Source organism: Lathamus discolor, chromosome 1 (genome assembly GCF_037157495.1).
Source record: "Lathamus discolor isolate bLatDis1 chromosome 1, bLatDis1.hap1, whole genome shotgun sequence".
NCBI classification, from domain to species: Eukaryota; Metazoa; Chordata; class Aves; order Psittaciformes; family Psittacidae; genus Lathamus; species Lathamus discolor.
This window is the reverse complement of record NC_088884.1, coordinates 106967774-106993046: the sequence shown is the minus strand read 5'-3', so window position 1 is coordinate 106993046 and position 25273 is coordinate 106967774. Positions and strand designations below refer to the sequence as shown.

General features: G+C 41.2%; 1 protein-coding gene across 9 annotated transcripts in view; it reads right to left on the bottom strand.

Annotated features, from left to right (window-relative positions):
- Positions 1 to 25273, bottom strand: part of ADGRL3 (adhesion G protein-coupled receptor L3) — a 518947-nt gene that overhangs the window by 182885 nt on the left and 310789 nt on the right. For all 9 annotated transcript variants that reach the window (XM_065689629.1, XM_065689683.1, XM_065689621.1 and 6 more), the window contains one exon: positions 582 to 1382. In XM_065689629.1, the coding sequence (XP_065545701.1) occupies positions 582 to 1382 (801 nt within the window). The remainder of the gene's footprint in view (positions 1 to 581; positions 1383 to 25273) is intronic.

Genomic DNA, 25273 nt, shown 5'->3' with positions numbered 1-25273 from the left:
GTAAGCCATCAAACGCTTTGAAAAAGAAAGAGAAATTTTAAATAACAATATGGAAGTTTTCCTCCTCAATTCCTCATGCAACTCTAGACACACACTACTGGGTGCATGCTCACATATGCAATTAGCTTTGGCTTCCCTGAATGCCTGAACTTCCTCAGCTTAATTGAATGAAGTCATTTAAACTGGCTGGCATTTTCCTCCTGGCTGTTTGCAATGATAGCATCTTCCATGCTTTGTTTTGCCAAAATTCCTGAGGAAGGGAAAAGAATCTGATGTACAGAGGATAATTCAGTTAAGGAGAAAAGACTGCTATCCCTGTGATGCGAACAAGAGTGTGGACATTTGAAGACTGTTTCAGCTTAATTACAGCACACCCCTTTCTCCATTTCATTTCAAGCTAAGTTAAAAAAAAAATCTGCACATGTTAATGTCTTAATATCCATAATTGGCATTGTGGTGGGACTTAACTTACAGAAACATAGACATATCAGTGAGACAGAAGTCTAACTCAATTTTACACCCTATTTGCGAGAAAGATAGACAGCCTGATTCAGACTATGGCTCAGTATTAAAGGCCTTACCTGCTCTGCTGTCCAGTGGGCCAAAATCCAAGGAATATTTCACAACGTGATAGTTGTTCCATACGTAAAGGAGGTTGTCCCGGGGATTATAATCCACAGCAGCAATATACTGGTAGGAGTTTGGAAAGGGTACATCCACCATGCTATCCTTGCTTTGGTCAGTGTTATATATGTAGTCTATTTTATTCCCTGTGGCTTCATTGTCATCATCTTCATACACAGACTTCACCACATACAAAATCCCACAGATCATGAAGGCGTTAGAAGCTGACCTCTTGTCATAGGCAGTATCCCACGTCCCTTCAATCCTTAACGTGTAAGGGTTTAACTGGCTAATGACTATTTTGCCATTATTTTGTTCTGTTGCATAGATTACCCACAGCCCGTTCTCATCCACAGCCAAGTCTATATCAGACTTGCCTCCCCAGCGGTAAGGAGAGGTGTCATGATAATTTGCATTAGCTATGATAGCCTCCCCGCTTTTTATCCTTGTCCGCAAGTCAAACTTGACTATGTTCCTGGTTCGTTCCTTGTTGAAGAACAAAGCCCCATCATACACCACGAACCCTGTGCCATCCACCCGGTGAGGGAGTTTGTAGGTAGTGGTTGGTCTCCCAGCAATGAAGTCGTCCTTGGAAGAGTACTCCGTCAGTGTGTCCGTCCGGTACGGTGTCCAGGGCATGTAGTAGATCTTGTCAGATGCCTGCAGAGGGTCCTTGCACCAGGCACCAGATTGGTGGTCAGATTCAAATAAGTGTTCGCTCTGGTATACTCCTTTCAGCAGTCCAGGGCAAAGAAAAACTGTTGGAGGGGAAAAGAATTTAAAACAAAAGAAACCAAAGTTAATGAGTGGTTGGCTCAAACATCTCAACAGCTTCTAGCTCTTGGAGCAGAGGATACTTGAGATCAGAGAAAACCCAAAAGCAATGCCTTGTAGCTGGAGACTAGCCGTCCCACTGGCCATGTCTCTAGAACAAGATTTGCTCCATCAAACTGATTTTTTTCTCCCTGCTTTTCCTATCTGCTGTGGCTCATTTTCTTATTCCTTTTCAAATCTGTTTTTACAGATGCACTTACTTGGACCACTCGGCTTTGTAAACTCTGAAATTAATATGTGCCCCCAAAGAATTTCTGGCTTTGTATTTCCATTATATTCTGCAGTGAATTTGTACCTACTAGGTGAAGGGGTAAACTCCCAAGGAATTGATCCACATATTTATTAGAACAATCCACAGAAAAATGGCCTAGAAATGGAAATAAGAGAGAGAAATTCCCATCTTTACAGCCCAAGCGATACAAAATATTTAAAAGGTACCAATAGCAAAGCAGAGGCGAATCCCTTAGCAACTCAGAAGAGCATTTAAAGCAAAGGGAGTGGGGAGAGTGGGGAGGAGGGAAACATCCGTCTACAGGTCTGTAGTATAACTAGAAATGAGGCTTTCAAAGCTGCTACAGGACACACAAAACATGCAGTCCACGCAATTAAAAATGAATGACGTATGGATGCTGAAAAGAAAAGACAAGGAAGGAAGGAAGGAAGAAAGGAAAGAAGGAAGGAAAAGAATAAAGTTCACCGGAGAGGAACCCAAGGTCTAGATTTTAATCAGTTAAAAAATGTCCTGTTAAATATAGTAGTAATTCAAACTTAAAAACATATACCTTCTATTGTTACATGAGAGGAGCACAGAGGAGCAGTTTGACTAACCGGAGTGCTTTGCTGCTCAGACTTCGGGGGGGCTGAGTGGAGCCAGGGCATGCCCAGCACCTGGGAGGAGGCTCAGACGGTGCCCAGCTAACCTTGGCATCGTGGGAATGCCAACGCCAAGAGGTCAGCCAGCTGGACGGGGAGACAAAAGGAAGGATGCTGTGGAGCAAAACTGGCTCGCTCAGCCCTTGTCATCCCCAGTAGCATCCTCCTGACCTGAGGTGCTTCACACGCTTCAGGAGGAGAATAGTGATTGGTTATTTGTAATGCTAATCTCCATGAGCATGAGTAGTACAATAACCATGACGATGGAATGGGCAGCAGGGAGGCATGAAGAGGCATCCCACCACAGGCTTCTGGTAGCACAGGGATGGCAGATGGGATCCTGTGTTCGTGCTCCCTGGTTGGAGCGTAACCAATTATTTTCAGAAATGCAGAAATTGGTAATATCCTCTGGAGAGTGAGACAGGAGGAAAATAAGATTTAGTAACTGGAGTGAAAGTATATTGCTCTATTGGAGTCTAAGTAACCACCCAGAGTTGCTGATAAAGCAGTGCTGTTTCCGAGAAGCTTTTATGGCATAATTAGATATACTTGTGCACATACATATGTATGCACACTTTCCAAATTCTTTGGGGCAGGAAGAGAGTGAGTTATCTAAACCTTTGAACAGAAATTTAATGGAAAAAAATGTGGCACTGGTAAAAAATTTGCAGCAAAAATGAGTTGTCTGGTGAAGTTGAGCAGCAGAGATACTAAATAAACTTTAACAAAAAAGTAGTGAGAATTAATGACAAAGTATTTCAACTAAAACGTTAAACTGTTAAATAACAGCCTATACATAAGTAATATATATAATTTGAAAGGTATTTAATTACCTTTTTGTTCCACTTCTATTGTAGAGAGAGAGGTAAAGAGAGAAAGGAGAAAAGAGAATAGATTAATGGTACTGTATTGGCCAGGTACTTTTCTTCACCTCTTTCATATGAAAAGGAAGCTTTATTAATTTACTTTAGTATGTGAACATTTTACATATATGTATAGATAAAGCCTTTCTGATATACACTGGATAATATGCAGACAAGCTGAACAAAATACAGATAAATTTTAACTTTACAAAAATCTTTAAGAAGAAAAAAATCTCAACACTTGGGACATATCAAGCCCCAAAATGAACTTTTTGAGATACCTTGTCAGCAGCAGCCTTGGACTGGTTTCATAAAGCAAAATGAAATACCCATACACTGAAATACGACTGATACAGATTTATGTATAGAATAAAAACTCTAGAGAGAAACTTTATAGAATATACATCTTCATATATTTCACCAAAATCCTGTAAAATAGAGATCCCTACTTTAAGTAGGAGAATATTGCCTTCAGACATGAATATATTCCCTTATGACACAAACAGACAATTTAGGGTAGTCAAATGAAGCACATTGTTAGGTGTTTGTAGATCCTGCCTATGTTTCGGAGAAACAACCTTCAGTAGGAATTGGAAAAAAATAAAATTAAATACTGTCATACTTAAATGATTTTCCAGATCCCAAAGACTTACATGTTAACAAGTTAAAAATATCTAAACACTATTTAAAAAGCCCAACTCCATAACTTGCTGGATATTTTGATGTGAATTATTCACCAGGCATAATAATAATGCTGCTGAAGAGGCTGTATCCCTTTGGACAAAGACCTCTGCAGTCAGAATAAATAAATTTAGTGCACTCACTAATTGCTAAATGCTCAGTAACAGTTTCTGCAGCTAACAACCTCCTGCAAGAGGCCTTGGAGCCATCATCCAAAAGCCCCCTGCAGTCATGGCACAGACCCCTTCTTCTTACAGCATCATGGGGCACCAAACAGTTTCTGCACTCCCAGCCTTGGGGTTTGCTGTTTCTGCAGGGCCTCTTCTCCAAGACTGTAGGAGAAGGCAGGCCTCATAAAATATCACCGAGGGAGAAGCAAGAACTTGCCAGTAAAATAGTATGGCTTTGACAGCTGAGAGATCTCTGTTCAGAGAAGCGAGACAGGAATGCAAAGGTATGCACATGCATTTTGTTTTTACTTGCCCAGAGTTCACCCTGGCCTCTTCCAGACTGAGACACTTGCCAAATGACTGTCCTCCGGTGCTGGGACTGCAAATCCCTTTGCATTCAAAAGTCTCATTCATTTGGATGGGAAACTGCAAGCTCAATGGAAGAATGATTTCAGGCTAAGACTGCAAATGCGTTGACTAGACATGTAGATCTGCACTTCCCCGTGCAGGGAGGTGCACATCCGGAGCCAACTGCAGCTCCCAGAATGAATGTTTCCAAACTCGAACAGCCTTTTTTATTTGGGCTTTGAGTCTACCTCATAACAAGTTAAGGTTAAAGGCAAATGTTTTCACCATGTGGCTGTCAGGGCTCTAAGGAGCAGAAATGACACATTTCAGTGCAAGCACCTGGTTTTGCGAGGGAAAGAACCAGCAAGATTAAAAAGCACCAGACCCAGAAACCAAAGAAATCCACACAGCAATTGCTCTCCCCATTCCAGGCTGTGGCTGGCCACAGTTAAGTAAGGTATGCAGAAAAACATTAAATGTCCTTGGCAAAAGCAAGAAAGCAACATGACAGATCCCGAAATGTATGGCTTCACACTGGTTCTTCTGGCTTATGGTATACTGTACCTCTGGCAGCCTAGAAGGTAGTAATTTATGTTTCCAAACAAGCAAAAGCTTTTGTAATACACTCGAACAATAGTGTGATATTGTAAAGCATGAAGAGAGAAGCTTTTGCAGGAGATAATATATTTGCGACCAGCTGAGCTGAGTGACCTGAAGCACTGATTACCGTTCTCCTGAATAGCTCATATGTGTTATTAGCAGTCAGTGCCATATCCAGCTCTCTTATAATTCCAGACATGGTATGTGTTTTGGTGACCTCCTGCACGGTGCTTTCCATTATATGTATCACAAATACGTATTTTGCTCCTGCTGATTTAAGACTTAATGCTTTTGAATTTCAATAATTACTCAGCTTTTATTGGGATGTCATATTATTCAAACAGGTTGCATGGGAAGTGTGGAGGATTTGGCTCATTGAACAGTATTAAAAGGAAGGGTCTAATTAGGGTCTGACTATCCCTTCAGTTCTGCAAAATCACTGCAAAACCATCTTCATAAAGTACTGGAATTTCTTTTTTTTTTTTTTTAATTATGCCCAATTACAGACAATTGTACATCTCTGCAATGCCTGTGCCAGTCTATAGAATTTAAATACTGCTTATAACACAGAAGGCATCTTACCTACCTGCGGATCTACAGAAAAAGCAGACGTACACATTTATTTCTCTTACAGTGGCATCTTCCATTCCTGCTATTGCTGCACTGGAGCAGAACAATGGTATTTCACCTCAATTTCCTATGCCAGCTGCAGGCCAGTGCCATTGGCTTCAACAGCACTGGAGGCCCAATGGAAATCAAGAAACATTTGCCAGGTTTGAGGGGAGTTACAAACAAGACTTTCCATGTAACCTGATTTTCTGCTGTTTCTTTGTACAGAAGAAAAACCAACACCAGTGTGCGATCATAAGCCATTAAGCCTACTCCTGAGCAATCAGGCAGATTTCTGTCAGCCATTCAGAGAAATCACACAAATGAATTACATACCCTTAGTACCGATGGACAAAGCCTCTGAAAATACACTCTAAATTTTTGGCACAATTAACACTTGAACAACATTAACTGCTCATTTCTTACCACCACATTGAGTTGCACTCAACTGTTTAAGGCATAAGCATGGAGTGGCAGAGTCCTGTAGAGAGCTCTCTCCCCGACACTGCTTCAAACCTACAACAGCAGCACAAAACTACTGGCAAAACAATTGTCTTAAGGCCCTTTCCAACCCTAACTGTTCTATGATTCTATGACCTGAGTAGGGGGGATGTTAAAATTGTGAAAGTAAGTAAAAAGTTGTGCCCTGTACTTTGCCAGCTGTTTTGTGGACAAACATTTAATAGCAGAATAAATGATATCCACTCTCTGTTCCTGTCCTTCAGAGGTCAAACTGATTTAATATTCAGAGACTCAGTGTTAAACACATAGTTAATGACAATACAGAAGGACCAAGAAAACAAGGTTTTGAGTCTGACCTTAGTAGACTAAGATGCAGTCTCTCAGCCATGCTGAGGGTGCTTCATGCCAGATGTCGTTTACCATGGCATCTCGCCTCCACCAACCAGCTGGACCAGAATGCATGGGGAGGCAAAGCTGAAAAAATTCATGGAGGTAGGGAGAAACATTCCCAAAAGGCAGAGCACTGGCCTTGTGCCCTGCCTGGATAAATGACCCATGGTGCAAGATGGTGACCGCTGCATAGACGACTCACTACTTGGCTCTGAGCCCTGTTGTGCTTGGCTCAAGCACTGAGCTCCCTTTAATAATCAAATGAAGTCTGGAAGTTGCCTTTGCACCCAGGCTCCTCATATATGGATGGACTGGGATCTAGAGCCTTTCTTTTTCCCTCTAATCCCTAGACCCCAATCTCCTTGGCCAGCCTTGTGCTAACAGGAAATCACTCACAACTCTCTCAACCTTTGACTTGAGAGCCTCCTTACAGTATCCACAGAGAGCTCTTCCAGTTTGCATGCTTCTTCCCAATACATGCACCCACACTCACTATCTGTGGGTTTTAGGTTGAACAGGAACATGTTTTGGAAGCCACAAACCTGGCAAGGCACCCCAAAGCACACCCATATAAAGTCTGCTTGGAAATGAAGGCACTCTTTCAAAGACAAGGACTGGGTGCTGAAGTCTCAGTGTTCCCCTACTAAAAGAAGGTTAAAGTAAACAAGAGGCATGGTCAAAATTCAGGGCACCAAAGCACATGTTGACAACATACTTCCTTTTAGCTATTAAAAGAGAAGGCAGTAGTCTAGGCAACTAGGCGATATACAGGAAAGGGTGGCATCAGATTCACAGCATGTAGAGCATGGTGGATCACTGATGACAGGACTCCGTAGTCAGTGCTAGAGAAACTGTCCTCTAGGGTGTAGGAAAATCTGCTGTTGGGTAGGATGTATTCCCAGCCACGCTAATAGTAATAGGGAACATGAAGTCCTGAGCAGTTTCTCTTTTCAGCACCTAAAATTTGAGAAAGTTGTTGAGGTCCCTGAGAAAATGCATCAGTTGACAGATCAGAGGCAACATTAGAACGGAACACAGGTATTCTTGGAGGGTCATCAGATTCTCATTTGTCCCTCTGGCTCCCCATCCCAGGACCCAGCCATTGAGGCTGAACAGGACCACACCTGTATGCATTTCAAACCCATGGTGCTCTATTATCATGAAGCTCTACTGTCAGGAAACACAAGTGGTATGTAGACAGATCTGAGTTGGGAAACAGAGTTTAAGAAAAGCTGAACTCTGCAGCAGCCTGATCTAAGATAAATTTATCTAAACCCAAGGAATGAATCATAGAATCACAGAACAGTTTGGGTTCTAGTTCTAACTTCCCTGCCACAGACAGGAACACCTTCCACTAGACCAGGCTGCTCAAAGCCATGTTAAAATATGAAAAAATCTGAGAATACTCCTATTAATTTGAACTTAAACGACACTCAAACTCCCACATACAATTTTGCTAGAAGTACAGTTAGCTGGCTTGGCATTTATATGACACATGCTGTTTTGGCAGCCGAAAGTTCAAAATGCTGCAGAAGTACCCATCTCTGCTTAATTTTCTTCTTCTGACATATAATTAAAATGACAAAAGAGACCACATAACCAAGCTCAGCATTCATGCAGCACAGATGCAAACCGAAGAATATACCACCGTTTCTCTCATCCCCATGCTCCTTCTAGGAAAGCCTGGAGCCCTTCTGTCACACAGGTGGGTGGTCACTGGACCCTGAATGCCCTAGTAACAGAAACATAGTCACATCCACTGAAGCAAGCTGTAGCCAGGAGAAGGTCAGATGACATTTTGCCCCTAGACAAAGGAAAAGCAACAGCAACATGATGGGCTTTGGTCTCAGTCCCTTCATTGAAGCTATTCTTGCTTACAGAAGACATGGTGAAAAGCCCCCATCCCCATCCTCAACATCAAGATGCCCCCAAGCCAGAATTTACCACTAGTCCTGTTAGCCTCAGCGAAGCACTCATTTCATGAGCTTTTAATGTGAAAAAAAATTAACATGCAAAAGGGTAAGCCCTCTTGAGCCTTGGCTCAGGAGTAAACACAGAGAATGAAAGAATTAGGTTTTCTAAGACTACTTTGAAAATACATACTGTTGCTATCTTCCCATTTGAGCCACCTAATCCCACTTTACTGTGATTTTTAAGTATTTGTTCCCTCCTCAACATGGCAAGTTTTCTAGAAATCTTTTCCCTTCCTTTACAGAGTAAGAACAATGTGAGCTTCCTTTGGCAAGATACAATAAATAAATACATAACTGACTGCACTTTCTGCCACTGCTTTACCTGGGGGATCTTCACCTGTATCAATGTCAAGTGTGTACATGCACTTAAATGGGGAACAGAGTCCTGGCGTTGCAGTCCAAGAGCAATCTGACACTTGAATGTAAAGCACTCAGAGCTTCATTCTCCAGCCAAAGTAATGAAGAAATTATTTTTATCAATTATGTTGCACTGAATTAGCTTTCTCATGGCTGTCAAATTTCTGTTAGGAAAGAACTACACACATTTCAAGCCTCTCCATTGCAGTTCTCCACCAGACCGAAACTATTCTGAAAAGTAAGTTTTAAAGTTTATTTAGGTTTAAATTATTATAATGGTGGGACCCACTCAATCTGTAACATTATTTATATTTCCAAGAAAATTTAAGGTTTCAATAAAAAGTGTACTTCTCTCTTCTTGACTGTACATACCTCTGTGTGCACATTAGACTCCCTCACATAAAGCTGGGAAAAAGAAAAAAAATAAAATCTTTATTTATTGCACAAGAGAAATGTTTGCCTTTTACAGCATATGAAGTGCTAATCCTTTATTTAATAAAAGGGAGGAATAATCTCACTTGCTCCATTTCCAAATTACATTTTACATATAATACCCAGGCACCAGCGAATTAAGGTGCTCTACAAGTAACCTGCATTACAATTGCTTCATGTAACACATTCCCCAAATTATCACCTCTTAATTAATTTCACTGTGAAGTACGGATACTGGAAATGTCAATAATCCATAAATGCTTTCACGAACCACAGCCTAAATTAGATCCTTAAGTATGGTATCTATAGATTTGCAGAAATCAAAGCTGTCGTTTTTCATAAGTGGATTTTTTTTCCCTTACATTTCCATTCATCTGATAAATTCATGAAACCTTTCAAACCATTAATTTGGGCTTCCTTAAAATGTCAGTGCTTTCAATCTGCTTTTTAATACATAATAACTAAATGTAATAGATGTTCACTAAAATAATACTAAAGATTATTAATGTTAAAACACCTGTCAGTGTAACTTACAGTCATCAGGACCCAGGAAACCACTAATATACATGAACTTTTGTCCACTAGAGGTTTCTGAGAGATGAAAAAAGTTAGTTTCCTACAAAATTGCCCTCTGTATTACAGATAAAACTTCAGGTTATTTGTGAGGAAGCCATCTTTTTGTTAGACATTTATATAATGGGTGACAGGCATCAGAGGCCTGACCCATCAAATGGACTCTCCCCCAGACCCAAGAAATAACAAATGCTTTTCCATGGCACTGTCCCCTCAAGGTCTATTTTCTAGGAACTTAAATATTAGGATCTCATTTTCTAATTTTAGGTACCAAAGCACACAGAGAAAAATATGCCTTTAAATATTCTGTTAAGAGAAAAAAGAAAAATCAGTCCTGCAGAAGGCCAGTGAAACTTTGGGATTCTGAGTTTTGGGGTTAAACAGTAAAATCCCTTTCATGTGTCCAGCCCTGCAGGAGCTGCTGCTATTCTGCAGAGCAGAGATCAGTGACAGAGTTTTTAGCTTTTAATGGTTCTGCAAACATTCAGATTTTCTGAATTTCCACAAAAAAATTCTATTCTTTCTTTGCCTCTTTCCTCTTGTTATTATTCTAGGTAGCAGTCATAGTGACTGGCTTCGCTGAAGAAGCAGACACTTCATCAACTTCAGCAGATACTGAATGTGATTGTGCTGCACTTCTGAATGTATTATTCCAAGAGGTAAATATGTTTTTCTCAAGTAAAGATAATTCACTTAAGATATAATGAGTCCTGAAATATACAGCACTGAGGGAAGGGGGGGAGGAAGTAGCAGCAAGCATTGTTATATTCTAAGTTCATCTTCAAAAGAAATATCTGACATTTTAATGTGCATAAATCTCTTCTGCACTTGAGATTTTAATTTCAGAGAAGAGGTGCTGGTTGACAGAAAGCTCATTATAACCTGGCAGTGTGTGCTCACAGCCCAGAAAGCCAACTGTATATTGGTCTGCATCAAAAGAAGCGTGGTCAGCAGGTTCAAGGAGGTGATTCGACTCTCATGAGACCCCACCTGCAGTGTCCTGTTCAGCTTTGGTGCCCCCAACGTGAGGGATGTGGACCTGCTTGAGTGCGTTCAGAGGACGGCCACAAAGATAAGAAGAGGGCTGGAGCAACTCTTCTATTGAAGACAGGCTGAGAGACCTGGGCTTGTTCAGCCTGGAGAAGAGAAGGCTCCAGGGAGAGTTTAGGGAAGCCTTCCAGTACCTAAAGGGGGCATACAAGAAATATGGACAGGGACTTTTTACAAGCACATGTAGTGACAGGACAAGGGGGAATGGCTTTAAGCTGAAAAAGAATAGATTTAGGTTAGACATTAGGAACTATGCAGGTGGTGAGACACTGCAACAATTCTCACCAGAAGTGTTCAAGGCCAGACTGGATGGGACTTAGAGCAACCTGGTCTAGTGGAATGTGCCCCTGCCCACGGTAGGGAGGTTGGAACTAGATGATCTTTAAGGTGTCTTTCCAACCCAAGCCATTCTATGATTCCAGAGATAAAGGAACATGAAAAAACAGTTCACCCCTGTATCTGGGAAACAAAAAGGTTTTTTATGCTAGTCAAAGGGTGTTTGCCAGAGCACTGGCTCGCCACAATCACAACCAAAAAAATGAACCGGGCAGAATTCCACTGTGACCCTGTAGCTAGTAGCATATCCCCCTGCTGTCACCAGTTTATACAGAAACCAGCAGTAACTTCTTAATACACTGCAACTCTCTCAACTTGTTATGCATCAGAATTTTTCTTTTAAATTTGTCAACTAAAAAGAAGCAGCAAGATGAGTTAGCACGAGAGGGGAAAAAAAGGACCATACAAGTACTGTGCGAAATTCAATTACAGCTACAAGTCATCCAGCCAAACTTTCCTTGGCAGTTGGCCTCTTATTGTTTCCAGCACAACAGCAGATGAGTGAGCTGCCTTTAAATTATAGCAGAATCAGCCACCTGAACATCATTCTCCCATAATAAAGAAAAGAAAGAAAGAAGTGAAAGACCAGATCCAGTAAGGCATGTAAGGGCTGCAGGGCTGACCCTCTGCAGTGCTTTTTCTTTAGCAATACAGCCCTGTGGCTAGGATGAGCAAGATGCGGAGAACTGGTCCCTCCAATGGAGGTGTGAATTAAACTTCATCCAGGCTGTGAGCTTCATTATAAAAGGGGAGAGAGGCATTACTGTTCATTACTTACAGCTCTAGGTTTAAAAAGGTTAAAAAAAAAAAAAAAAAAAAAAAGGAGAGCCAAGCATCTTCCAAGAATGCTTATTTAATGGTGCCTCTCTAGAAAAGGTCTGGGCATAAAAAAACTATGAAGATGCTGTTCCTCTCCATCAAGACAGCATTCTGTGCACACAAAGGTGGGCGAAAAGGTGCTGGCACCAGGGTTTGATCCTCAAGGGCTGTTGCGTGTAGCTTCCCAGGGAAAGAATCTATTCTATACCTAATTCCTGGTGCTGCCAGCTTGGCTTGGGAGCACTCAAGACATGGCGCATGGAAAGACAGACCGACAGAATAGTTAAAACACTCATGATGAAACAGGTGTTTCGGAAATAACTTTGCCTGGTAAAATCTAATCCCAGAGAGCTCTTGTGAGTATGTTTGAGTCTAGGTTTTACTGCCCTTGGTCATTCAGTTCATGTGTAACTGGACCTAGGTAACCACCCTACTTCTTTCTCCTCCTGGGACATAAAATGCGTGGAAAGATGACTTGGCAAATAGGCAAATCTAGCTAATTAAGAATTACTATTATTTGCATAGCTCTTTACATCTTCCTTGCCAGATGAATTGTAAACCTTCCTTGCCTGAACTAAAAAGGAACAAAAGCCTGAAGTTCATTAAAGATTTGTCCTCGTTCAGGCATGAGATAAATCTGAGATGTCAAAAGCCTGACAGAGCCATCAAGGCAAACATTAGGTGTCTTGCCTTAAGCAATAAGCAAGAAGGGAAAAAATGTCTTAGGTGAGGGAATGCTGAATTAAAGCTCTGTGTCTTCTGGTCCAATTTCTCTCCAACGAGGAATAAACTGTTTGTCATCCTGCCAGCTATGAGACTAGCTATAAAATAATGGATTCCACAGGCCCAAATGAGGCTAATCATGATTGCCAAGGCATGTCTGTGCTGTGAGAAGTGAGTGAAATTTGATGCTCTTCAGAGAAAGCATTTTTTGAAAAGCTCTTTGCTCTGGAGTAAGCCTTGGCACTTATCTCATATCTTGGAGTATCTACCATATTTCTTGTTTGATTCCAAGGCATATTGCTGACACCAGCTGCTATGGCTGAGCTTCCTTTAATAACGCTTGGTAGGTAAAACACCACTTCTTTTAAGCTATTGAGAAAACAGCAAGGGCAGGATTTTGTCTCAACTGACCCTCTCAATAGTACTTATTCTTAAGTGTCTCCTATTGGATGCTGTAATAAAATGCCCATCAAAATAAAAAAAAGGATTTTCACAAAGCCAAACAACAAATCCACACTTCTTTTTCTTCCTCCTCTCTGAAATGGGGGAACACCTTTAAAGTAGCTGGAAAGGTGGGATTTTACCACAACCACTTTGGAGAGCAAGTGAAGACCAGGAGCTGTTAGACTTCTTCAGGAACTTGTCCTTTAGAACAAGATTTTAAAACCTGGTATAAGTTTTAACAACATCTTCTGTTTAAAAAAAAAGAAGAAGAAATAAAAAATAATCAAGGTGTGACTTATAGCATCTTTAGGTTTAAGTAATTAATGCAAGTGTGCTGTATGTGTGTGTGGGCACATATGCACATTCACATGCAGAGGAGTGAGTTCCAACATTTTAAGATTTAAATAATTAACGCAAGTGTGTGACACACGCATATACACTCACATGAGTAATGCACAGGTACTGGCATAGTTTACACTTTCAGGCACATTTCCAAGTCACTCTAATAAAAAATGATTCTGCAGTAGTCTGACACTCACATCCCATCTATAACCCACTAAAGCAAGTATTGCAAAAAACTGCTTAGGAGTCTTCATTTAATCTTCTCCTTTACTCCATCTCTCAGTACTCAAGAGTCAACAAAATCTCAACTGAGAGGCAGATGTTTCAGAGGAGATCATGCCTTGCTGAATTGTGAAAGGCCCCCATGTCTTTTCTCCAGTTCACACTCCAGACATCCTGGGGAAATGGGAGAGATTGGGTGCATGCCTGTGCAGTGCAAGACAGGCATAGCTGCTTCCTCGAGAGGGACAGAAAAGAAGGCAACATGAAATGTGCTGGTTCTGATGAATGTTAAGAGTGTCCTCAAATTGCAGCTGAGCAAATTTCTCTCTGCTATGCACAAGCATCTTCCTTTGCCTCTGTTTCACACATTTCCCTTCCATGCCAAGCAGCCATTAATCACTACCTACCAAACAGCACACAAAACCCTCACATATATGCAGAGCTGACCAAGAAGCAGAAATGAAGCTGGGAGTCCCTGCAGTGCTCTTGACAGGACTGCGGCAAGCAAACCTGCTACCAGCTGAGGCTACCACACAAGCAGACCCTTGACAGGTTGGTTCTGGGTGTATTTATTTAACCAAGCACACAGGTAAATGCATTGAGGGAGAGCTTTTAACAAATGCATGCTCTGAACATAAGTGTGATTAGAGAATGTTTTACAGATTTCAGGATTTGGCTCCCCACTGTTTGAAACTGGGACTAAGAATCATAGAATCATAGAAGGATGACACTCTATTTTATACTTATTTTTTAATGACTAAGTACTGATATAAAGCAGGGACCTAGCTGGAATGAACTATCACTTTAAAGGAACACATTCGAGACCTTTAACTTGCACTGGTATATTCAGTGAAGTAAAAATATTATTCTGCTTGGGAGAACCACAAATTACAGCAATAAAATATACGTGGTGAATACACAGAAATTTGGTACTATTTGCAATGAACTGAGTATTAGGCACTACTAAGATCTATCATTTTCATCATTAATGAAAAAGAGACTATTTTTAATGTAAAGTGCAAGAATTTATGAAGGTTCAGAGAAATTTTTGTGTGCTTTTGCAACAGCTTAACTTCTAATACGTTATAATTAAAAAATTAGGATCCTGAAGCTCTGGCACAATATTTACTGGTGCACATTATTGGAGCGGTCAGTGTGTGGTGCCCTCTCTCTATTTCATAGCCAATGCAGCATTTTCCCCATGGCATCAATAGATTTAAAAAATAAAATCTTGCTAGAGTAAAAAAAAAAAAAGTGACAATATAACACACTCATTTTGCTATAAGGTAATTCAAGAAATCCGTCTACTTTGGTAAGGCTTAGTTTTTACATTGAACAACACTTATTTACCTTGCTTACTTCAAAATGGAAAAAGGAATTAAGGGCAAGGTTCAGTTTCCAGCCCAGCTTTTAGTAATCTGAAAATAAGAAATACAGCTAAGAGACTCGAGGTCTAGGGCACAGAGCTAGATGCCAAGGCTATGCTTCACATAAATGCTCTCTCTTTTGAAATCTCTTTTTAACAATTTAGATGAGGTAGAAGTGCAAGAATCAAAAGATCACATTGCCAGAGGTTCCCACAGGAACATCATGCTGATATGGTGGCACAGAGGACAGCCCTTTTCATTGTGTGCTGTTCTCTTCTGCATTCAGGACCTACTCAACACATTTGATGGGAGTGTGCCATGGCCTGAGCCCATGAACAGCACAAGCATACCTTATAGAGTCTCCTAAGAGAGGCTTTTGAAGATTCAGGTTTGCACCAAATTACTAAGTAACCTTGGGGTTGGGAGGAAAGGGCTTCTGAGAGTTAGACCTAAAGTAAGCACAATTAGGTGACCTAAGGCTGGTGAGTTGAGGCTGCACCAGGCTAAAATTTGAAGTGGAACAGTTTAAGAAGCATCACCATTAAGAAAGACTGATATGGAAACACAACCTAGAGACCACACAACAGAATACATCTCAACTAGTAGCCACCACAGCTCATTGCTACCACAGCCTGCGTTTTCCACTTTCACCTCTCAGAGAGAGGCAACAGCTTCTGATGGCTAGCAAAACACCAACATGATAACACATGTTCCTGGCAGTAACACAACACTAAAATTTCAGATCATACTTAGGCACAACCCAGAAAAAGTTTAATCAACTGTTTGACCTCAACAGGCACAGGAAAGCCTAAGATGTTGTGCATCTCCATCACAACTTGAAGGCAAGAGCAGTGCCTCAAGTAAGTGGAGAAGCCTACTCTACTGCTAGAAGGAGCTTCTGTGGCATGGTATTTCACAAATGCATACTTCTATAAAAAATTAAGCTCTCGATGCGTTACTATGTTCTCATTGAGCTAATGCACAAAACAGAAGGAAGGAGAATAAGGTCCCCATGATGGCTCTACCTAGGTTGACTGAAGTGGAAGGCCTTATCTTTAGCTCTTAAGACATTAGTCTAAATTAGCAGATGACCAACCCTGATTTAAAGAGAACAGATACTCAGCAGTTTCAGAAAGACAATAACCCATATCTTGGTTCAGCACCAATGTGCTTAATAGCTGATTGAGCATGTGACCTGAGACATGGAGAAAGGATGGAAATGTAAGTATTACTTTGGCTGAGAGACTGATCTTCTCTGAAAGCTAAAGGATGGGGTGTCAGGGGCTCTCAGTAGCTGGTGCTGCCTGTTCTGGTGAAACACTCAAATGGGGGAAGTGAAAAGGTGGATGGATTGGATGGCTCCAGCGCTGCATGCTCCCAGGCAACTGGGAGACACAGCTGTCAGGGGGGAAGAGAAGGAAGCAGCAGCAGGGCTATCCTGTCCTTTGGTGTGCACTGAGGTTTTGATGACCTCAGGCCAGACTCACAGCAAAGGAGTCCACTGTTGGGCTGTGCATCCAGGCTGGTTCGGCTCACAGGCTAGGACTTTTCTTGTGATTCATGATTTCAAACAGCAGAACACATACCCGTGAAACACACCACAGGAGAGGAATACAAAATGGGCACAGAAATGCCACTTCACATAGTATTACGGGGTGCCTTAAAACAAAGAAAAAACATCCCTACCCCTGAAAAAATCCCCAAATCCCTCCTCTGAAGGGACATCCACAAGACACCATGCTTTTTTGTCCTCTCCTTATGTGACAAAATGTCCATCTCTTCCAGCCAGAATTTCTGCCACTCTCATTCCCACAGCTGTGCAGCAAAGACTGAATTACTCATGACAGGAGTGAAATCTATAGGTAATGACAGATCTGATCGATTTACAGGAACCCCTGCTGCTGAGCCGAGCCGCTAAGCAGTTTATAACCCCAGCAGATGCCTCTGTTTTTAAGCCATGGGGAAGCTTCTAGGCAAGACTATGGCATTGCTCTTGTTATTGCCAACAGGCAAGAAATGCAAGCTGGAAGCTTTTATCTTTTAGAGGACCTCTTTGACAGTTTGTAAAATACACCTCCAATTGACGGCTCCTGAACTCTCCATTTAATGCTATGAGTAGATACTCATAGTACACTACTCCCTCCAAACCATACCTGATCAAGTAATATCTGTTTTACAGGTAAGGAAGCCAACACAAATACCAACACCCTGAAGCCCTGGCACAGCAAGGATCAGTGGCCTGGCACAGCTGGCCAGGTATTTAATTCACTATCCATTAGCTTACAGCAATTCTCAGATCACAAACTCTCTAGGAATACTCCAGCTTTCAGGATGGCAAAAAGGAAAACCAACCAACCAAACAGGGATTTTACAGCTTGCTCCAGCTCATACAGTGAAGTCAGAGGAAAACTGAACCAGGTGCTCATGGCACAATCTGTAGAAAATTAAATGAAATGAAACTGTGTTTGACATACGCACAGCCATGCATGAATGCAAGGACAGGAGAAATATGTTCAATGAAAAACTGAGATGACAAGTCTAGTACGTTAGAACTCTTCAGAGATCTGGATGTCCCACAATATATCTTTACTTGCTAAACAAGTCTCATTCCTTCCTGAAGCATGAGTGTAGCCAGGAGAATGCATCCATAGCATAAACAGCAAGAGCACATTAAAATCTCCTCTTATTTTCTCTATACGTATTTTGAGGTGAAGAGAGAGCTGTAAACTATTTGTAAGTCTTCAAATAAACCCAAACACCACCAAAATAGGTATTTTAAAATTATCTATAATTTCCATCCAAAGCAACATGCCACTTTGGGTTGGAATTGCAATTTTAAGTTCTTCTCAGAAAATGTATTTCACTGCTTACTATTCTGGTCATCTCTGCATCACAACCAAATATAGAGAGACAATATCACCAGGCTCATTTTCCTAAAGAAAGGGATGAAACAATCACTTCACAACTCATATTCAAGGAAAAGAAATACTAATTTTAAAACTATATATTCTCAACTTTTCATGCTGATGCCATTAAGCAAAGGACTTTCAGAAATGAAAAGCATTTTTTATACTTTCACAAAGTTAGAAAAATAATATGAAGACTAGGTGAAATGCAAAAAAACTCCTAAAACACTGGTTTTGCCATGAAGAAGGCTGGCTTTTTCATAGATGTACATAATTCTGTTCCTCTTAATCCTATTGTAGACACAAGTCTCACATGTTGCAAAACTAATTCTCTGAACACTTAGAGGGATGCAAAACTTAGACAAAATTGTGGATCAACAAGCTAGTGGCAGTATTTCCACTGTGGGTGTGACTGCCACAACAGCAAAGATACCAATTGAGGAAATGTCCTGTTATTTTTCATGGTACTTCTCCTATAGCAATATCCCAGGGCCAAAGCAGAAATAGGCAGCAGACCACTGCTAATGTGAGAAAAAAAACTGTTCTCCCAATAGCCTGCAAACTAAGCAAACAAAACAGTCAGAGTTAATTAAAGATTGATTAAGATTCCCATCTGGGAACAGTGGCAGGAAACTATTACCTGCTTTGCCCAAGCAAACCGTGGCAGAGCTGGGAAATGGTGCCAAATCTGGATTCCAGCACGTTAACCATAGTCCAAAATCAAATATGAAAACCTGCAAGCATAACGAGTGAAAAAGATGCTTTTCTCAAGGGATGATGACTCCAAATGCAGCTGTCGGCATCCTTCCAGTGTGCTGTGTGTAGCCTGGCAAGGACACCTTGCCTGGCTCTTTTTAAGGATGGCTGGGGGATCACAACATGGTAGCCTCACTTTAGAGAGATAATTTTTCTGTTTCTCTAGCCCCACAGGTTCAATGTTGTGAACTTCTATATGTTTGCACGGGAGAGGATGCAGCAGTCAGATTTGGATGTTGATGTCTTTTCAATGAACTCAAAGCTATTTTCTCTCTGTCTTGCTACCTGCTTGGATGCCTGTCAGCTGCTGTCAGCAGTCTAGTTGAGAGTGAGGAATGTCTGCTCATGGGGAGATCTGCTTTAAAAACTGAAAAGGTTTGCTATGTTATAGCATTGTTTTCAGGTGTTGACTTGCCAACTGGCCAAGCATTTCCTACTGACAACCTCCTCATAGATCCAATTCTATGGTTGGATTCATCAAGCAGCAGGAGGGAGAAAAGCCTAAAAGTAATGCTCCTCAGCTTGTCAAAAGCCTGTTTCTCTTCCTCTGAGCTGGGTTTGGCCTCAGTCATTACAAGGTTAAACACCCAGAATGGGCTGCACTTTGGCAAGCCACTAGGAGATTAAAGCTGGTGCACAGCACAGCTGCTCCTCTTTTACACAAGTCCGCTCCAAAGAGCAAAGGCCATGGTCTGTGCTCTGGACAAAGTGCCAATCGCCTTCTGGATGCACTTCAACCCATCATGATGCTGGCAACAGCTTGGAAGCAGATCCCCTCAGCACCCTGTTGTCAGGGCAGCTGTCTTTGCATGAACCTGCTGGCAGCGCCTATCCCTGGAGTGGGGAGGTGACAGCCATCATCTCCAACAGCCAAAGCTGCTGTGATGCCGCCGGCATGGTCACCAATCATGAATGAGATCTGACGCAGATGGGAACAGGGATGCTGCTCAATCGGCACCAAACACAGGGAAACTGTGCGGAGTTGGAGCCACAGCCCCTAAGGCAAATGGTCCAAGGGTGCTGCCATTCTTCCCTTCTTTAGCAACAGAGTACCAGTGCATATGGCACTCTCACTGATGCTCCTTCTCCCACATTCCTGATATCTGCACAGTATAAGGCTCTTAGACTGCAGGGAGAAGTCTATCTGGAAGAGGCTTTGCACATACATACATGCTGTATAGGTATGCGAGACTGACAGATGCCAATTTGGTCACAGGGAAGGATACATGCTTAATACCAACCACCAGAGCTGCACCATTTTGCATTTTTGCAGGCTCTTGATTTAGGTCTTACTCTTTTCTTTCCTAGCAATGCCAGAAGAGGACAAGGATCACCAAGATGCCACCTTCAAAAAACATGGACCAGAACAATAAGACAATGGAAAACACAAGAGCAAAAGCTGGAGTTCAGAATCACTGCGAGACCATATAGGGCTAGCACTGACAGCAGGGGAAAGCAAAATGAGATGTTTAGGTGCTTCAGGAAAATAAATGCCAAGAAAAACAAGTACCAGTGGGGTCCTCTGTTATGTTCTCAGCTGTGCCTGGCCACAACTGCAAGAGTAGCTGTCGTGGTTTAAACAAAGTCAGCCATAAATCACGCAGTCGCTCTCTCACTCCCCCCTTCTTGCCCTCCCCTTACTCCCATAGGGACAGAGAGGAGAATCGAAAAGAATGCAGCTCCCATGGGTTGAGATAAGAACAGTTTAGTAATTAAGGTATAACAAAAATCACTGCTGCTACCACCAATGATAATAATGATAAAGGAAATAACAAGGGAAGAGAATACAACACTTCACCACCAGCCGACCGATAACTCGCCCAACCCCACCTGACCAAGCACCAACCGATACCTCGTCCAACCTTGCAGTGCCTAGCCCTTCCAGGTAACTCTTGGTTACATCCTGGGCATGACGTGCTGTGGTATGGAATACCTCTTTGGCTAGTTTGGGTCAGGTGTCCTGTCTCTGCTTCCTCCCGGCTTTCCCTCCTCCCTGGCAGAGCATGAGGCTCAGAAAGTCCATGGTCAGACTAAAACACTTGTGTTATCAGCTCTGTTCCCAGGCCAAAAGTCAAAACACAGCGCTGCACCAGTTACTAAGAAGGAGAAAAATGACTGCTGCTGCTGAACCCAGGACCGTAGCCTATTACAGTGACACATGTGATACTTACAGAGTGGCTTGGGAGTCACAGGACCTTTGAATTTCCTTACTACAACAGCAAGAATCTGTCTATTAGATTACACAAAAAGTCAGTGAATACATGCTGTGAAGACCGAGATGAAAGGAAACACCAACCCTCACCTGCCCCTACTCCCCCAAGAGACAGTATGAGATACAATTCCTTTCAGGAAAGGGTTAAGCAGGTCTGCAAAGCACATCTTGCTACCCTTACTTGCATGAAGGATAAATGGAAAGCATATGGTGTTTGGAAAGGACTTTATGTCTGAACAGTGCAGTCCTTGGGGAGAAGCCCTGGAAGCAGCTCAGCATGCTATTTTTTGTTGCTTTCTTTGTTAATAAATCTAAAGGGGACTGGGCTTTGTATGCAACATGGTCTTTATTTATAGAGCAGGTCAGGGAAGGCTCCTGCTCACAAAGTCAGTAGTGGAAAATGGCATTGCTGTACACAATATCATCACGCCAGGGACCTGAGTGTGCAGAATGCTGAGCTTGTTGACTGTAATCAGAATTTCTGCTTTGTCTTCCAACCTTTAGCCATATAATGGGCATGTTTCGCAAGAGGAAAACTGGGATGGAAAATAGCAGCCAACAGGTTAGGGCACAACCAGTTTTCCTCCTGGACCATCAATATTCACCCAAGTCACACCCAGCCAAAAACTGCATTTACAATCATGACCTTCTCTGGCAATTATGGCTGGCTTCCCTGTTAAAATGTTTCATCCAGCAATGATTTCACAGGTCCATGAAGCATTCCTGATTAGATTTGCAACACTGTTACACATGAGGTCCCTTGTACAGAACAGTTTCCACACAGAGAATGTGAGAATCGCTGCTCAGCAGTTTTCAGAAAACGTTTCAAAGGAAAATAAAAAGACAAAAATCTTATTTTATGGATAAAAAAGTAATTTTAAAGTGCTTGAAAATTCTTTTTAAAAAGGGTTTTATTTTTTCACATTTGTGCATTTAAGCAAACATGTAGAAATGATGCTTTGTTAAGAGTAAAAAAAAAAAAAAAAAAAAAACAAACCAAACACAATTCCTGGCACCATGCACATTCAGGAACTGTAAGCCAAAATTATATTCATCTATAGCACCATCCTAGGCTAATGCTCTGCAGTTTGAGGGGAAACAAAGGAGGAGTTGAGAGTTTTCAACTTGTCCAGGATTATTCCATATATTAGAGTTGGAGAAGGGAAAGATGGGCGGGGTATATGTAAAAACCCTTCAATTCATGTCAAAGTCCTATACTTAATATTTTAAAGAAAGAAGGGGGAAGGGGAAAGACATACATCACAACCAACCTGGTTAAAATAGGAAAAAAAATTGACTGCATCTGCTAGTTTTTCTAAAAGTAATGCCCAGCAAACAGAAGAATGGAGATTTCATACCTATGTAATAGAAATGCAACTTGCCACACCAGCACCACACTGTAAGGCCAAGACTCTGTTTCCTTCCAGACAACAGAAATAGAACACAAAGGAGTCAGGGAGTTAGCAAGAACTAAACAGGAATGTCAAAACACCCTGCATGTCTTGTCCTCTCCACATCTGATGTTGCAACACTTCCAACTGAAATATAAAACACCTAGACACAACTGGCCCAAACAAACTTAATTATTATGAAGAACTCATCTTCCCCTAGAATGCTGTATGGCAAATCATGGCATCCATTGTAGTGGGATCATCAGTATCAACTGAGTGATCTGGAGTGCTTTGGAGTGACCTGAAGCAAAGGTCTTGCTTTGGAACACTGACAAACGGCATTCAGCTCTGATCTGGTTACTCTATTTCTATGTCTTTCAGCTGATACAATTCAATTCTTTAAGAATAATTTACCACTAAAAGTTTGGAAGAGCTTATATCTTACTGTCAAAGATGCAGAAGCCCCAAATCAGTGGGACTTTTATTATCTTATTTGGTCAATTTGCTTAAGGACAATGAAATCCTAACATGAATACCTTTGGTAAAATTCTATCCGAAGCACATAGACACAGGATTTGTAAATGTTGCACCATTAGCAGTTAAACAGTCACGGATAAGCTCTTCTGGATAAAAAGAAAAGGTGTGTCTGAAAGTTCTAAATAATGATAACTTCACACTAAATGGAAGAAGATTTTTATTTTTTTTTAATCTATTACTTCACTTGCAAGGTTTGCCTGCCAAGCTTGCTATCTTTCTCACTCCCGTTTTTACAATTACTCAGTCGCCTGAGCAGCCAGGAATGGTGCAAGGCAGTACACAATGTCCACTGCAAAGCACCTTCAGCAGGGTAACCATCAAACAAGGCTGCATTAATCACCTCTTGCAGATTAAACCCTACAGAGACACGACTGGGTTTTTAAAACACTTAACTATTTCCATGTGCCTAGCCCAAAGTATTCAGAGCTTTTAGTTCAACTGCAGGCTGCAGGTACACACAATAGAGTATTTATATTTCCAGCAATTCATTGTTATCAAATATTTTTGAGTCCAGGACAATCACATTTGGAGTCTGGTGGACCATGAAGTTGGCAAAGCTCTTCCACTAGGTACTGGACTAGTAAGGAAGCCTTGCGTCTGCACAAACAGAACAGATCAGCAATCTCCCTGAGAAACTAAAACAATTTTTCTTTGGATTTAAGCTAAAAGGATAGCTCAAAGGTTGAAACAACAGTGCTAAAATTCTGTCTTCTGCTCCACCCCCATATGAAGGCAGGCAAAAACCTGCCCAAACACCCCAATGCCAGCATCCAGCAATCCCAAATTCAGGCCCACATATTGCACCTTTTCTCAACTAGAAAGATGAGCAAAACCAGTTTTCTTTGTATGTTGTCCAGAGCATCACACAGTTTGCCATGCATCCCTGCAGACATTCAAGGCCAGGCTGGATATGGTTCTGAACAACCTGACCTAGTTGAAGATGTCCCTACTCATTGCAGGGGGGTTGGACTAGATGATCTTTGAAGGTACCTTCCAACCCAAACTATTCTATGATTCTTTATAGAGCTGCCATATCACTACAAATGTTTCTGCTGCAGCACTGGGTGAAGAGACACATGGGGATGCTGCTACATTTTAATTAACATGAGAAAGAATTTCTGGTTTTTCAAATAAAATGTGTTTTATGCAAGAAATATTTGCATCTTCATTTCTTTAAATGGAACTAACAAGCTACATACATAATAAAACCTAAAATCAAAGGGAAAAAAAAAAAAAAAAAACCCTGTATCATTAATTTTCTCTTAGGTACCTCCAATTCAACATTTTCTGTAGCACATTGTTCTTTGGAGCTTTAATGCCTATGCTTTTAGAGACCAAACCAAATCACTGCTATTTTGCTTGAAAGAAAACCTGCAGGCTGTAAAAAGAACACTCTAATTGACTTATTTTATGAAAAGCTGTCCCAAAATTCTTTATGAAATAAACTGAATTTTCAAACTGATGTTTATCATATGTGCAATTGTTTCCAGAAATGATTTTTTACAACAGTGATACTGGACAGAGAACTCGGGTACAGAGCTTGCTTGATGTTTTAAAACTAATGGTGGCAGTAAAAATGTCAGTCTGAAGAGGAAATAACAATTTTGGCTTTTACTGCTAACTTTTCAAAATTGTATTAGGACATTCATTTATGGACAGAGTTAATCAGGAATCATATAGCTGTAGGTCAGAGCAATTATGTGCATCTAGAAGCAAGTCCATAATTTCTTAGTATAGGTTAAGAATAGTTTTACAGAAAGTATATACTGTTAGTCTCCAATAAAACCACATTTCTGTTTATTTTTAGATCCATTCCACATACGCTTTTCATACTGGGAGTCTCTGAAATTCAGCATGAAGAGCTGTGTTTAGAAACAGAAGTTACTCTCAGTTTGATGCTTTCTTACCAATCATTAACTACCACACAGCTGGCAAAGAAATCAACCCCCCAATTGTCTTTTAAATGCAATAAGCACATAACTGGGTCATATTATTGCTGTGAATCATCTTTAGCCACTTTTACAACATGTAATTTAATATCCATTTGTAGAAGAGCTGACACTACCACTCTCTCCTCATTCAATATTGGAAACTGTAATTGGCTACTTATTTGACTTCAAACAAACAGTGATATAAACCAGACAAACTCTCACCTCTTGACCCTATTGATTAACCAAAGTAAAACACACTGTAAAAAAAAAACCACCAAACAGTACTACAAAAGCCATGTGAGCATTAAGTTTGGACAATTCCTGGGAGTGAACTGCTTTTGCTGGTGTGGTAAGAAAAACTTAAAAAAAGTCTGAGTTGATTTATTAATAGTAAATCCAATTATCTACAAGCCAGCATCCTCCCAGAGCCTCTGCTTCTGAAAGATGA